This window comes from Vicugna pacos, chromosome 3 (genome assembly GCF_048564905.1).
Source record: "Vicugna pacos chromosome 3, VicPac4, whole genome shotgun sequence".
In the NCBI taxonomy this organism is placed as follows: domain Eukaryota; kingdom Metazoa; phylum Chordata; class Mammalia; order Artiodactyla; family Camelidae; genus Vicugna; species Vicugna pacos.
Genome location: NC_132989.1, coordinates 89,239,172 through 89,256,873, shown reverse-complemented (window position 1 = coordinate 89,256,873; position 17,702 = coordinate 89,239,172). Strand labels below are relative to the sequence as shown.

The following is a 17,702-nucleotide window of genomic DNA, read 5'->3' as shown; positions in this document are numbered from 1 at the left end:
GTAAAGAGTTAGATCTCATGTTAAGTGTTCTTATGACAATTAAATAAAAAATTTTAAATAACAAATATGGAAATATATATAAGATGTATTTATTAAGTGAAAAAGCAAGAACTCAAACAAGCTGAGGTGTGTGAATTCACTATATTCTGTATATAGTATAAATATCCAGGGCATGCTAAGAAGACACTCTGGAAGAACTTAAGTTACACTGGGGGTGATGTTATAAGGACTTTAATGCTCTAGATTGCTGAATTCTAGATTGTTAAATATGTTTATAATACGTTTACAGTGATATATGGTTAAAATGGTAAATTTTATGTCATGTATCTTTTACCTTACACAAGAAAGGAAAAACTAAAGAGCATAATATTTCATGGCTCTACCATTTGTTAAGACATTTGTGAATTCCTTGTACACTGTGTGCCCTTGCAAGCCCTGTACCTCCTTTTCCATACTACAGATACATTAATATTATATTTTGTGTCAGATGATCATAAGTAAATATTTTCATTACTTACTACACAGGAAACATTCTGGGACTAAAAGATTAAGATATCCTGTTGCTTGTTCAAATTAAGCTTAATTTCCTTACTCTTTGTAAAACTCAAACATATTAAATGTTATTTCCATTTTAGAGAAAATGGCACAGTCAAGATAAGTGTGCTGTGAGCACAGTAATTATTAGCAGCTATCTTCAGCTATACTGAATCACACGGTGTTTTCTTTTAGAAGAGAGTTGTTATGATATTGCAAAGCTCTTTTCCAGGGAACAAAGCTAGATTTCTTCTACAATCTCTTAAAATTAATTTATATAAGAATCTTAATAGTAAGTATGGGATCAGGTAGATGCAAAAACTAACATAGCCTATTCATAAGGTAAACTCCCCATAAAACCTGATACCTTTGAAGATAATTTAATTTTTTTCTTCTGAAAAACTCAAAGACATTTTCAAAACTCACAGAAATCTAGTCTGTGAATTTCAGATAAGTTTCTACAGAAACAGTAAATCTCAGGGTGCCCCTTCTATCATTGTGGAAACATCAGGGCCAACATTATCACTCAAATATTCTGGTAATACCTTTTGTCTGTTTAATGCCACAATGTCTTCTTTTAAAGTATTGTAACTTTTTGAACTAATTTTCCTGAAATGACAAACCATTATCATTTTAAAACATGAGTACATAATTTCAAAATCTACAACTAGGTTTCAAATTCCATGAGGGAAAAAAAAAAAACTATTAACTTTCACTCATTTAAAATAATGGGTTATTTCCAGCTAATGTCAAACATACTTAATACTTTTAGCAACATTTTAGTATTAAAATATAAACCAAATACTAACCAAAGTCATATTTCTGCATACTTATCCAGAAAAAAAAAGTTTATACGACATCTGAGAAACATACAAAGTTGCTTGCACAACCCATGGAATTAACTTATTTCTTTATATTCTAATGCAGTGAAATGTTCTGTGTCCTGAGATAAGTTTTATAATCCATTTATACCACTGTTTATCCAGTCATTAGGAATGAAAAGTAACACCTCTACAAGTTTGTTGGGAGATTCTAATGATAAATGCTTAACAGCCACATTATGCACTGTTTCCCTTTTTAACTCTACACTGTACTTAGGGTTTTGTAAAGCTGCTTGCAGTGCCAAATATATTTGCTTTCAGATAAAAGCTTGTATACAAATTTTATTGACAAATGTAATAAGATACTAATAACCCTCATTGGCATCTGAATGTATATGTTACATAAAATTTGGCCAAAGAAAAACTTTAGAGCTATATGAAATCTGTGGAATACTATCTTACTGTCAATAAAAATCATGAAAATTGATTTTCTAGTAAATTCACTATTTATAAAGCTGAAAGCATCTAAACTGTACTTGCAAAATAATGTTTTAGGTAAAGTTATCTATATTGGGTAAAATGCCCACTTACAACTAGCTCACCAAGCAGAAGGGCTCAACCAGGGAAGAATGTAATTAATCTCCTTATCAAATGTTTGACATAAGCATCACTACCTTCAAAAAATACAACCAAAAAAAGCTTTTTATATAAATGCTACAATCTTAGAAGAGTAATTGTAGCTCACAATGTGATCTTCTTTGGTTGTTATGGTCTGTTTTTGGAGTCTGGAAGGTAAGTGCAAAGGCTGATCTGCAAAGTACTCCTGAAAATATTATTCTCTTTTAGTTACCTCTGAATTCCTCTAAAGCATAGTGTGTTGAAAAGTAAGAATGCTGCTTTGTTCCTTTGCCACTTTGCTAGTTAAATGTTTGAATGTGAAATATAATTTAATCTCTCTGGATCTCAGCCTTCTTATCTCTAAAGTGTGAATTATTTGAGAATTATAGCATCATAAAGATACCTAAATAGAAAAATCTTCCTTCTGCCCAGGACTAGAAACATTAATAAAAAATAAATAAATAACTTAACAGCTTTCAAGCTAAGAAAATGTTTATGTTACTGTTGTCTAGATAGTATTAGTGATCTGGATGATAATTTAGCCACTTAAAAATGCAGATATGTCCTGTTGACCAGAAACAGGTTGACTGCCAGATACTTCTCTAGCGAAGATGGGTTGATTAGGGATCAGGAGAGAATTGCAGTTTGGGGTCTGGAACCATGGCGAGCTATGTGCAAGTCCTCGCACGGCAAGGGAAGAACTCTTAAAGAGAGGAAAAGGAAATTGGAAAAGCTATACTAAACAGAGTCCATGGCTTTTCACTGGTTGAGACCTTGCCAACACAGAAGGGGAGTTATTTTTCTTCCTGTTGGGCTCTGCTCTTGCTGCAAGGTGTGAGAGATCTTCCGTCTGTTCTCCCAACTCTATTGAATTAAGATTTCTGTTTATTAATGTTTTTATAGTTCTTATAGATATGTTCTAACCCTGATAAGCCTCATGCACACTCATTCTCAGAATACTGACTATTTTCTTTGCTATGACTCTTACGAATTGTATAGATTCGACTTCCAGTCATTAAGATCTAAATTTGAGATGAAAAGGGGATGCTATTTTATAATATGCTTGTAAGATACAATGATACAGCATTCTTTATGCTAGATTTTTCATATTGCTAATAGAAGGAATGATCACTGTGATTGCATAATTTATGAATGTTTTAAAGTTTGGAATCTAGTCATCGGGATCATTTATAGAAAGAAAAGAGAATTGATTTTTAAATTTAAAGTCTTAAATTTTGTCATTTCTCCAACATACAACTTCCTGGAGCTTGTATGACTAGACAGAACACTATACTATTACTGCCAAGATGGGAAGAATGAGTCATTCAATCAGGGAACAGTATTTCAATAAAGAAAACTTCCAAACAATTAAGGCTTTCACACTTTCACCCTTTAAAAACATTTAAATATACTTCAGAATAGTCTGTCTTTGAATTTTTTTCTTTTTTCTTTTTTCAAACTTTTTTTTTATTGATTTATAATCATTTTACAACATTCTTTGAATTAATCGTAAATTTTCCTGACATTTTAAGTAATGTTTATCACCTTTTAAAAAGTGGCTTTTAGTGTTTTGGGGTTTTTTTGTTTGGTTGTTTTTTTCACTTTTAGGATTTCTGGATTGTTTTTAAGTACTAAACATTTTGGTTGAAAAATATGGAGAAATTAAATGGCAGATGCAATTAAAAACAAAAAGTAAGGTTGGGCAAACTGGAAAACAAAATTCCATAATTACCATTTTTCACTTGTGCCCCATGTGTCTGTTTGAGATGTTCACTGCTTTTGGGGGAAGCATGAATTGTGCATTATTTTCTGGCCATTGCCATTGTGTGATTTGGAACCTCCTCACCTCTAACAGCATCTGTGACCCCAAATTCTGTAGGACTAGATGAGCTTTAAAATTTGCCTGCCAGATGCCAACAAAACAGAAGGAACTCTCTTTGTAATACAAACACATTTTATAAATTGATCGACATTTGGTAGAGCTCAGATGTGGGATGGGAGTCCTTCACAGAGAGGCAGGGTTTGGACCTACATTGCATTGTGCCATAGGGCTGGCTTCTTAATTGCTAAATCTGGTTTTATCATTTTCCTCTTCTTGCTCTCACTTATAGATCCTTTTCCCCCATTCATCTCCATGCACCTACCTTTAGCAGCTCTGCATCTACTTCTAATGTGTTGCTTTTCCACTAAATTCTGGGGTGGGGCTTAACTTAGGAAGTCATGATTACTAGCAATTTGAGCTCCAAGTAAGTGAGATGTTTATGTTAATAACTAAAAAATAATTTGGTGCTTTAATGATCAGCCCACCACTGGTAAATGAAAGAAGAAATCATAACCTTAAAATGAAATTCAGTATTTTATATTTCCATTGAGGAAAAAATCGAAATAATCTATTTTCATCATTTAATAGACATCTTGGAGCCTGTCACTTAATAAAACTATAATTCTAAAGTTGAAAGTCATTCTTTATTAAATATGCTAATGCTAGGTGTTTCAATAGTGCCTTTCACCAACTGCTTAAATAACTTTCAAATTTTTACTTCATTAATTTTAATAGTAACTCGGTGAAGTAGGAGGATAGTAAGAAATCACTGAAAATGAACATACATTCTAAAATAATTTCACTTGGCAAAGCTTAAGCAGTGAATATGGACTATAATCATCTCTTATATTATCATCTGAATTATATCTTATATTATCACCTGATAATGGTCATTATCCTTATCATTATACATTCAGTTGATAAAATAAGATACACTTTAAGTAAAATATTGTATTATTGTATTTTGTTTTTGTCAACAATAATATAATAATAATAAACATAATATTACATATTGTTATTATTATTGTATTATTTAAGTAAAATGGGTATAGTCAGAAAAAAATTGAAAATATTTTGCATTAAAATGGTTTGTGCTTGCTTCATTTGTATATCAAGAGTTCTAAATTTGTATTCCAAGTTCAAACTATCAATATACTCAATTCAAAATTCATGAGTTCTTATTTCATTTCATACATTTTTCAGAAAGGAAAAATTTCTGACTTCAGACAGTGAATAGTGAATGCTATTTATGATACATCTGGTGTAATTTTGCTTTATACAAATTGTTTTTCATTGATAATGACAGAGAAGATCCATGTTAGTGATTCATTATGAATAATCAGATCACAATTGAAAAGCAAGAGGAAATAAAATTATTGATACCTAAGTTTTTTATAAAATAGATTTTTTTTATAACAGTAATATGTTTGTTAATAGAGAGTATACATTCCACTGATGGTTAATTTTAAGATATTTCATTAACCCGGTAGATAAGACAGTGCATAAGAAGCATTCTAGATAACACATTCCAAGTTTACTAACATACGGCTTAATGGAAGACATAAGTTCTTCCCTCCATTTTACATTTCCATCATCTCTTGTTTCACATATCTCCTCATTCTCTAGCATCTACCTTCTTACAGAGTCAGGATATATTCAAAATCTCAATGGCTCTCTGTTACTTACCAGTCCAATACAAATGGCTTTAGGCAATGTATCTACTATTGTTGAAACAAGTGCTCCATGACCCATCCAAAGTGTATGCTTCCTAGAAAATTTCAAGCATTTTCCTAATTCTTTATTTTTGCTTTAGTATCTGTGGCAGAGATTACCAGTTTCACACCTAAATCTGTTCTCTGCCTCTTGTATGATATAGAGTTGCTAGCTGGCTGCAGAGTTGCCCAATTAGACTACATTTCTCAGCTTCCTTAAATAACAACATGTATAATTTCTCACCAATGGAATGCAAGTAGAAGTGATGTGTGTCTTTCTCCTTCCTCTTGTCAGGAGCTAGAAGACAGACATGTCCATGTCATAGCTTCAGACCTGCAGTCAAGAATGATACCTTAGAGCAGTGGTGGTTCTTGAAGGCCAGTCTCTGGACCAGCAGTGACACCTGAGAAATAGTTGGAAATGCAAATTCTCAGGCCTCACCTTGGGCCTAATGAATCAGAAACTCTGGAATTGGGGCCCACAAATCTGTTTCAACACGCTCTCCAGGCAGTCATGATGCATATTAAATGCTGGGGAATACCATCCCAAGGGATAGTGGAGGAACAGTTTGGAAGACTCTGTTCTAAAAATGACCATCTGGAGCAGTGCCACCCCTCTGACCTGGCCTCTCATTTCACAAATTATGTAGTTCTTTAGGTCACTGAATCATTGGATCACCTTCTTACAGCAGCTCAGCATTTGCCCTGAGTAGTATTTAATCAGTTTGGAGTGGCCTGTTTAATATTTCCACCTGCTAAAACTGAAACCCTACCTGGGTCTGTGCAAGTTAGCACTGGCCCATTTACCTAATGCCAAAGAACACTAGGCTGTTTTTGCTTTCCTTTAATCTATTGTACATATTGTTGACCGAACACTCTTTAAAAAATTTAATTGTACCACTTTTCTGCTTCAAATTCTTACTAGACTTTCATAGCATTTAGTCTAAAATACAAGATGGCCTAAGAGGTGCCTTCACTGTGACCCGCATCAGTCTCTCCAGCCTCATCCTGGGCCATTTCACTTCTCTCTCTGCTCTTGTCACACTTTCTTCCTGTCTGTTCCTGAATCATGGCCACCTTTTTCACACTCAGTCCCATGCTGTTCACTATCTTACTTCTACTCATTCTTCAGGTCATTTCCTAAATACCATTTTTTCTTCTCTCTCACCCCACCCTATGAATCAAGTCAAAGCCTTAAAATCTCTTAGCATGAGCTTTACATTTCCTTTCTCAGCACTAAAATTTTTTATAATAATTTATTGCTTTCTGTGAACCTTGTCGTTGAGTGTGATGCCCGTCGCTTGCCCCAGTGTAGTACAAGAAGCCTGATGAGGGAAGGTCCCATATCAATCTGCTCCCTTTGTACGTGTAGCAACTAGTACCAGGCCTGACTCATAGTAAGCCTTCAATAAACATGCATCAACTGGATACAAAGTGGAATACTTGAGATTCAACTCACACGACATCTTAACTCCCAAGACTATTTGGATCCTACTTCTTTATAAAAAACCGTTGTTTCTGGCAGTTTTATTGATTAGAGTATCCCTATAGACTTGAAAGGCTGACATTCTTGCCCTGTTTACTATGTTTGTTCTAATGATTCTACTAGTAAGCATTGATGAAGTGATCTATTTGCTCGCAGAACCATACAACCTAGGTTCGGAGTACACTGTATTTCATGCACTGCTGTGATTTATTTTCCTAAACGGCAGCTTCAATGACTACCTCCCATAGCTAAAATTTTGCAAGGGACAGCCTTTTCCTACTGGACAGTCTCATCACTCCAGCATTGAAAACTATTCTTCAGTGGATCATGACCCAATCTTATTTCATACTTTGCCCAGCAAGGTAGTTTTTGCTTCATTCAAAATAGACAGTTCATATTCCCCACACACAGCCACCTTTGGGCCTTTGCACATTTTATTCCTGTCTGCCAGGAGTCTTCTCAAAATTAGAGCTCTTTTCTGGGACATTTCTCCCATGGTGACTATCTCTGCCTGCTGATTTCCTCTGTGTTCTTCAAGGCCCATTTCCAATGGATCCCAGAGATATAACTAAACAAATGCAAGTACACTCAGTGATTCCTGTCCATTGTGGGTTCTTGTCAGGTTAGTGGATCCCAGGTGATAAGATCTGCCTTGTGTTAGCGCTCAACTGTGTATTTGGTTGTATGACATATAAAGGACACAGGTACAATACAGCAAAGCATGTGAAAGAGAACTTCAGGGAGCTCATTCAAATGAAAATCCAGACATTTCTAAAAAATTAAATCCATACATCAATCAATAAAAGAAAACAGTAGAAAATGCAGCTCTACTTTAGAAGCATTACAAGAAGCTGTCAGATGTTCTGTCAATATTAAATATAAACTGCAAAGAACTAAATGAAGGATTGGTGAGGACAAATCTCTAGCAATCTGTACACACTTGAAACCATGAACATCTACAACAAAGATGCAGGAAATCTCAGCATAGAAAATCTAGTATTGGTATAGAAAGTATCACTGAGTGAAGGGGATACCCTGTCTCTCAGTGGGATATATTAAAATACAAAGATTAAAATCAGTAGCATAAGAGATTTACAATTGGCAAAATTCTACTTTTCTCCTTGGTTAAATTAATAGCCTCAAACTCCCTCCTTTTACTTGTATCTATCTTAACAACAGTACTTAGTTAATGTAAAAAATCTTTTTCCTGCTGAGCATGTAATGTTATTATTCTGCCAGGAGTCTGACTTGTTAGCAGCTCAAGTGGCCACATGAAGCTAATCCAAGGGCTATGACACTGCTGTTTTCCTATGAGAAAAATCTCGCAGATATTCCCAGTCGAAGGATGTTCTGCCTGGGAACACTTGGCAATACTACCACTTTAACATATCAGAGTACCTTAAATTCAGCTCCTGGGAAGCACAAGCATATAGTATAGCTGAACTGGAAATCTTTCTGGCTAATTAAGGAACCATGTGGGAGTTGTGCTCACGGCATTCTCATTTGTAAAGGAAGGAAGAAGGCACTTACGAATATGGAAGAAAACCAAGTGAAACATTTTGCTGAAGGCACATAGATTTTAGAGCTACCTCTTCCCCCTAAAAACGCTCCCAGTGAAAATGAGGGTTTCAGGTTATTTTTCATTTAAGTACTGGGTCGATATGATTTTCAAAGTTCAAGATCATTATAATCCCAGAACCCCTTTGTTCTGAAGACCAATACGATTCCAGCCTACAAAACTAGTAAAACAAATTAGTAGCTCAATTGACTAATTTCTTGATATAATGAAGATGGTTTGCAGCATAGGATGTAACTTTTTTTTCTTTTTAACTGAACAATAGTATTATTTATAAACCATCATGGCCAGTTGCCATTGCTCTCGATCTGCCATTACTCTGGTCTTAGAATTTCTCTCTTTTTTTTTTCAATTGAGGATTCAGAATTACACGATATCAGTGATAAATTGACCCATCCTTCTTCCTGAAACAAAGAATTCCATCTTGTCCTAAAGCAGAACACACTACTGATCAATCCAGCAACCAAGAAATGGCTTCAACCTTGATGAAAGACATTTTGATAATATACCTTTTACTTACAGGAAATCAATCTCAGAATCTCAGAAGAGGAAGCATATTGAAAATTTAGTTTTCAAAAAGTGATCTGTGTTTGAGCTAAATGCATACCTACCTACCTACCTACATAAATAAGCACTTGCTGTAACACCAGAGACAGTATGTTTGCATCCATGTGAATAAACAGGATAAATATTTTTAAAAAGATGCTCTCATGTATACTCAAGTGACAGCATTCAGAAAAGTTCAAAATATGAACTCTTATTCCCATTCATGTGCTGAAATAAAAGCTGGACACCTGTAATTATACTTAATCCTCACTGTCCCCTCTGAGCCCTGTTTTATCCTCAGCATCACAGTACTGAGGTTTCTATGTGTGGGGATGAAATACACAAGAGCAGAGATACAGGTCTTCCCATCATGGTGTTATCCTCCCCTTGAATAGACAGAATATACACAATAAATATATTATTATAGGTTGGAATTATCAGAGAAGATGTCACAGCCTTCCAAAGGGAAGGGCAGAACCTGTGTAAACAGTGAAAGGGATAAGTATGTAAAGGGAGAGGATGAAAGGTGTGGCACGTAGGTCAGAATCATTTTTGTTGAGAGAACAAAAATTATCTGGCTGAAAGAGAGATTTGGCTGTAAGATCCAAAAGAGCTGAAAAGTTGATTTGGCACCATTCCTCTTCCACACAAATCCTTCTTGAAGGGCATTTTACCAAGAAAGGAAAATATATATGAATATTTATATATATATATATATATATATATATATATATATATATAAATGCCACAATCACTTTATTTTAAATGATATGAAATTTGCTTTCTTGCAAATGGGATTGAGTAGCTTGAAAATGAGAGCAGGTCTTGGTGCCCAGTCTTCTGTTAATGGTCTTACCATTAGTTTATACAAATTTGGAAAATTAGACTTAGGCTGATTAACAAATATTTCTATGGAATAAGAAATCAATGTGACAGTCCTGATTGTAGTCTTTCATTTACAAGGAAAGAATAAGTATCTATGGGCTATCAAATCAAAGAAAAAACAGATTTGCCTGAACTGACTAGGTTTAGGATATAAAATTTTTGATTTGATTACATAAAATTGTATAATTAAATATAGTTTCATGCAAGATTACATTAAAAAAACCTCACTTGTATGGTTCAGAGACTACTTACATAAAACTTCACCTTCTTATTCCAAAGGGGTTTTAATGGGCATCCTATAAACTCTTTTTGATATGGACAAATTTTACCATTTTTCCCATTTGGATAAATTCAGAATTTTAATTTCTTCTCATTATTAAGCTGAGAATCAGTAATTTTTACAATTTTGTGCAACATAATCACTATTTGAAGCTCTAAGCAGCACTGGCTCACTGCCTCGTGCCCTACCATTAGAAAGCACAGTCTATTTAAACAAATAATTCCTGGATCTGCCTGGGATTTATATACACTCTGCTTCCTGAATACAGAAGCTATTCAGTATACAAAGTTATTTCAATTTGATAATTTCTTCATATAATTAAATTTTTTTATGTTCAAATTTCACACTAAAAATCATTCATGTACATCAAGTATACCAAGACGAGTTGAAATTTTCTTACTCTAAATTCATAATGTGTATTGTGTTAAAATTATTGCCTATTACAGAGGGAAAACTGCACACCTAAGAGCTGCTATTACTATAATTATTTGACAGGAAAGAGAGTGACAAGTCAAGAAATAATAGTAGGCTTCCCAGGGGTGTCCAAATGTAAGAACTAAGACACAATAGTATAAAGACACACAGTGATTCAAAGCAGTTTCATTTCATAAAGACTAAATGTGCTGTGGATATGTCTAGAGAAGGTAATAACTACCCAAGGTCAGTTTAAAAAAAAAGGAATAGTCACTGTGGGGAGTTTGTCTAGATAGGTATGTTCCAAAGTGTACATCAGTTACTTAAAATACATAGAGGTTTGGTATGGAGGGCAGAGACAAAATTTTAAATGTCTAGGGTACACACATTTACAGCAAAAAACTCCACTTCAGTTCATTGCTTCAATCAACATTTCCAAACTGATTTGACCAGGAAATAATCACTTATGTAATTCAATAGTAAACCTTATATATGTATGTATATATTTGTGATTTATTTACATTATCTGTGGAAGACGGTTAGAGAAGAGTTGAGATAAAGAAAGGTCTAAAATGTTGCTAGATTGGGACTCACCCTTCCCTCCTCATGTTCACGGAGCTCCTAATCTGAGCTATCAGAATACTGCTTGTGGAAGAGGCTCTCTCCTACACGGGTTTACTATAGTAAACTGGGATCCAAGGATCAAGACTCCTGGAGTCTCAGTCTCATCGAAGCTCTACAGAAGTCAGAGGATAGAGTGAGAGTTTTTCTGAAGACAATAGTGAACAGATTGAAGAAAATGACTGCTCTTCTGTAAGTCCCTTTCCTAACCCACTGTGGGTCAGGGGTATAGGAAGGCCACCTTCTAACACTTAACCTGTCAGGGGAACTCCAAGAAAACCATTTGGGGATCTTTGAAACAAGTTTTCATAGTTGGGAGACATGAGTCTGGGGCCTGAATCACATCTGAAAACATGTAAATAGCCTGTGGACATGGGGTTCTGACTTCTGTCAAGGAATCGAAGGAGTCCAGACACAGGCTCCTCACTTGCTTTAGTGGAGGAGGCAGCAGAGTGCAGAGAGATGGGCTAAGGGAAAGACACATGCATGCTTCTCTGTGGACCAAACCGAACCATATGGGAGGGCCAGCATTACATCTTAGGTCCTGTGCAAGAATGCCTCTTGGCAGAGCAAGGAGCCCTCAGCAGAAAGAGGCTGGAGATGACTGCTTGATTCTCAGGGTCTCATCTCAGGAAATACAGGAGAGGGACTCAGTGGGGCTCAATGAAAATGCCCAAAAGAATCTCTCAAATAAAGTGCCAGCTTTAATCAACTGCCAGACCCACCCAGGGACACTCGTTTAACAGCTCTAGTAGGCACATTCAAACTGCCTCTTCCCTCCCCTGTCCTCCCCAGGGCTACTCTACCTTGATGAGAAGACGAAGAACAGCTCCTGGTGGGCTCACCATAGAAGAGAGAGGAGAGCCTACAGAGCACACCTACCTTCCTCACTCCTGGTTCTTCCAGCCCCCAAAAGTCCTAGGTGGGGGGTGGGGAGAGATTTAATTTGCCCAGAAAAGATGAACTTCACTAAATTAAGTTAAAACACCAATTAGAGAAAAAAACAAAACCAAAACCAAACATGGTGTTTGGATATTTCTGAAGTTCAGCTTGTTCAATGGCAAGTAGTAGAAACTCTGCAGCTTGCTGGTAATCCACAGCAAAGCACTGGGAAAGGCTCATTTTAAATACCACCCATCTTACACCAAAGTCCATATTTAAAAGACGGGGAAAATGCAGCTGTCTGAAATGTAAGAGAATACAAAACATGATAGCTCATGAAATCAGCAGCATACAATGTATTTCAAGTCAAAGTTTAATCTGCACTGTGACAATGTAAAGATCAGGACACATTTTTTTGGCTAAGAGAGAAAATAATAATAATGGCAATGAGGATGGCTGACACGATAACCTTATCAGATTGTTAGCATTAGTATACTGTGCAGATAAAGCTCTCATAATCAGAGGACCTTATTCTACTGCTTGGGATGACAGAACTACTTAAACCTTGGGGGATCCACAATGAAGAGATGTTCCCTTAGAAGGAAGAATTAAATGACTCTCAAGATTCCAAACTAAAATAGTGAGCTAGGAGACCTGCAGCAGACTAGACATGATCAATATGTTCAGCGGAGCCGAAGAGTATGATAAGTGATGGAGAGACAGTAGAGTCTCATGTCTAGGAGTGAATTCTGGAGCTAGATTAGGTGCTTGAACCACCCAGCACATTCTGAATGGCTGCTATAAAAGCTATTGGGTAGAGTTTTTTCGCTTACATCAAAAATATGTTATTACTGGGTACACGGCAGTGAAAATGACATCAATATTAATTTTGCAGACATCCCTGGCAGATGGTTCCAATACACCTAAAGACAAATATTAACTGAAAAATAATTCATCAGTTGCTCAAAGTTAAACCTAGAATTATTCTATGACCCAGCAATTTCACTCCTCGGTATAAACCTAAAAGAAATGAAAACAGGTACTCAAACAAATACTTGTACACAAATGTTAATAGCAGCACTATTCACAATAGCCAAAGGTGGAAACAACTAAGTCTGTCAAGTGATAAATGGCTAAATAAAGTATGTTATATCCACATGATGGAATATTAATCAGACACAAAAAGGAATGAAGCTCTAAAACATGATACAAACCTGATGAGCCTCAAAAAGGTCACGTATTATATGACTGCATTCATATGAAACATACAGGATACGGAAATCAATAGAAAGGAAGCACCATGAATGACTGAAAAATTGTGCTGAACATGCTGAACACTGGAATTTGACACAACACTGTAAAATGATTATGAATCAATAAAAAAATGTAAAAAAAAAAATAAAAAAATAAAAATAAAAAAAAAGAAAGGAAGCAGACCAGTAGTTGCCTTGGAGTTGGGGGAGGGGAAAATGGGGAGTGACTGTGAAATGCTTAAAGAATGCAAATGTCTTAGAGCTAGATAGTGTTGGTAGCTTAACACTGTGAATGGACTAAATGTCATTGAGCTGTACACTTTAAAATTCACTAGTTAATGGTGAATTTTATATTAGGAGCATTTTATCTAAAAAAAAAAAAATCCAAAGTGGCTGAATCAGAAAAGAAGCTGTAAATCAATCATACACTATAAAATATAAGATTGAAAAGAAGACATATATTGTTCATAAAAGTAAAAATTTTTTAAAGTAAAAATGTTTTTAAGACCTGAATTATGCTGACTAGAAAATGAGAACAGTATTCTAGAATGTAACTTCTTGATAGATCTGGATTTGGAGACAAAAAAAAAAATTATATACTTTTGATAAGTAGTTCCTGATTAATTTGCTCCAAATGTCAGAAAGTAACAAAAAGTTACCCTAGTATCCTTGTCCTCTATTAAACACTTGTAAGATCAAGAAGTTGATGACTTGACTTATGGCAAACATCATAATATCTTTGCATATAAATATTTTATGACTACATAGTTGAATAAATTGGGTTCCCAAGTTAAATGTGTCTTACAGGGCAGGTCTAAAAACATAAAAATGGTGAACTGACTTAATCTGCAATATAATAAATGCAATCCTGGAAATTAAAGATTGTTCACTTTTAAGAAAATATACAGCAACGATGTAAGCATAGGAAAGGGGAAAAGAGCATTTTTATGAAAAGCAGTATCTACTAAAGGGACAAAGAAACTGTGTAACAGAAACACGTACCATGTTGTAATCTTATCTTAAATCCCCATAAATTTGCCCAAATTCTATTGAGCATACAATTTTTAGTCAAAATAATGACTGTATGAAGTTTCTTCTTCCTTATTATGTCCTTTGTTCTTTCCAGTTTAATGGGAGGCTTTATTTTAAAATGAACCTCAAAGCAATTTTGGTGGTTCATCTTTTCATTACTTCAGTAATAAAATATCAGCTGACTCACTGTAATAGTCAGTGCCAGTGTAATTACATTCATGAAAAATAAAGAATTTGGGCTCCCTTTTCCTATTGTGTGATTAAAGTATTGAAAACTTCAGTAAATAAAGTCACAAATGAAAGGATCTTTGCCTGTTTTGCAAGTAATTATGAGTCTAAACTGTTATCACTCACTAGGGGAAATATTCTAGAACTATTTTAACCATTATTTCAGATCTGCTCTTTTGCAAGGTGCATATTATATATTCTGCCATGCTCAACAGAGCTCCCACATTATAAATTCTTCCTTCAGTTATAAAATATTCTTATTTATCTGTCAGAAAGTTACTGATGTTTGGTCAATAATTTAAGTACTGTCGTATTATCCAAGGTCTAGTCCCAACTACAGTAATTCAGCATCAAAAAAAAATCTAATAAATAAATTATTGCACAAATGTACTCTTTGTCTTTTTTCTGAGAAAAGTTTAGAGCAGCAATCATTTTAATTAACACATTGTGTGTAAGAATGCATGATAGTAGCTGTTAAAGACTGGAGGGGGTGGTGACTTATCTAGATATAAGGGCAACATATGTTCCACTATGCATATGGACTGTAATATAAATTACTATGGCACCACACATAGAGGCACAGAGAGATGTGCAGTGACTGCCTGTCCGGATTTAATCAGCTAACATATTTTTCTCACACCTACTGGAGAAGTCTTTATATTCTTTCTACTGTTGAAAAATGATAGAACATAAACCATGATAATACGTTTATGTAACATCATGTATTCTGAAACATGTAACATTTTTCTGTGAATGCAAATTCAGATTTTTTAAAATTCTTATTTAAGAGAGACATTGGAAATAAAAGGTACATCTTGATGAAACTTCAAATTAGGGAACAGATTGTGTTTTCCCCCTATAAACACTTTAGCTCATTATAGTTTTGATAGAGGGCACAATTTACTTCTCTGAACACTATTAATTAAATTGGCAAAGTAGCTGTGTTGAACACATTAGACAGAAAACAATTACCTTCTCTTGATATTGCCGCCTTGAGGAATCCAGAGACTGGATTAGAGCGGTGGCATGGCCGACGAACATGGCGTAGCAGGTGGCCCCCACTATCATGCTCAGCATGGTGATCCAGAGATCAGACATGCTCACCGGGGCCTGGGCTCCATACCCAATGCACAGCATGTGGCTCATCGCTTTGAAGAGTGCATACGAATACTGCTTTCCCCACGAATCATTCTGCAACAGAAGAGAAAAAGGAGCATTGAGATGGTGCAAGAAAAAGTGAGTGTCACCTGTACACAGAAGCATTGTAACATTCTTGTCCTGGAGCATTTACACAGGTACTTCTCCCCAGCCAACAATCAAATGACTGTACTGCAAGATGAAATAGAAAGCGTCTACTGTTACAATATGCAATCCTACTCAGTTTTAGGTGTGCTGTTTTTAAAACTAAAAGTTCCTTTTGGGACAATGGCATGAGTATCATATAAAAATGCCAAGAGTGAATGCTGATGGGCTCATTTTAGTGTTTCCAGGAAATCTGGCCCTTCTCTAGTAACGTATTTGCAAGCTGAGAAATGCTGCAGATGGGTGTGAAGCAGCTAGGCTTAACTATAGGAATTTTTTTATCAAAACTATGATGTTTAAATTTAAAAAATCTAAATGGTGTATTTGGGTACTTCTTAATCCTGTATGTCTTAAATGAAAAATAAACAAACACAATTTGGAAATACGGGTCTGATAAATGAAAAGACTTCTTTGAAGTCTTCTCTGAGCAATGTATATTGGAATTCAAATGTCAGGGTTGATGACGGATGAATTTTGTTGGCTTTCTATACAGTAATAAAATAAAATAAGCAAAATAATATCTTGGCAGACCCTGTGAAAAAAAAGCTGACTTCTGACATTAGTTATCAGATGCAATTCTGATGTCATTTCAAAACTTTACTCTAAGCTCAATTCTACAAAAATAAGCTGTTCAATATATATTATATACTGTGATAACATTTAAGGAGTTTTTTAATCAATTTGTATCAAACTCCCTAGTCCAAGATTTACATAATTTATGAGACCCAGGGCAAAACAAAAATTTGAGGCCTTTTAGTTCAAAACATAGGGAAAAAAGTATTGTTGAAGATTTTATATATATATAAGGTTTTTCTTTTAAAATATTTTATTACTTATAAAATTGTAATAATAGTGATAGTTGAGTACTAACATAAATTTGTTAATTTAAAAAAAATGATATTTTGGTGTCATAACTATATATAATATGACAATAATTTTACTGTACTATTGTGTATTGACCATAGAATTCTTCTGGCTTAATTTTCTGCAGATTTATTCCTTAGGTCATCAAAATTTATACAATTAACAATTTCATCTCAATGATAAAACTGAAAGTGACATCAGTTGCTTTTTCTAATGCAAGGTCACAAATAATTTATGATATTTTTTAATTTTAAGGAAGATCTTCCTGTTGATGCAACTGTTACTGGAACTATTAAGAGTATTTTATAGGCTGTGACAACATTAGGATATATTTCTGATAAATTGTTTTAATATATAAATTTTAGTATATCTGGAGATGATGATTCTCATGAAATAATTTTTCCATAGAGATTTAACTCATCATATAAATATTTCATGTATGCCCGAATATGATTTTTTAATTACAGTTTTTATTTTAAAATAATTATAGATGAACACAGAAATGATAAGAAATAATAGATATCTCATGTACTCTTCACTCAGTTTCCCCCAATGTTAACATCTTACAAGCTGTAGTACAATGTTACAATGGGAAATTGACATAGGTACAATTCACTGATCTCATTCGTATTTCACTAATGTATGTGTACTTATTTGTGTGTGTATTTAGTGTTAAGCAATTTTATTACATGTGTAGATTCCTGTATTCATCACCACCATCAAGATACAGAACAATTCTATCACAACAAAGAAACTTTATACTGCTTTTATATGAAGTTCAATGTTAAATGTAAATGTATGCAATGATATTTCAGTATTTCTTCTG

At 34.6% G+C, this 17,702-nt stretch overlaps 1 protein-coding gene across 1 annotated transcript in view; it reads right to left on the bottom strand.

The window, feature by feature from the left end:
• Positions 1-17,702, bottom strand: part of HCN1 (hyperpolarization activated cyclic nucleotide gated potassium channel 1) — a 320,367-nt gene that overhangs the window by 73,603 nt on the left and 229,062 nt on the right. Inside the window, exon 4 of the mRNA XM_072951061.1 lies at positions 15,683-15,901. Within this exon, the coding sequence (XP_072807162.1) occupies positions 15,683-15,901 (219 nt within the window). The remainder of the gene's footprint in view (positions 1-15,682; positions 15,902-17,702) is intronic.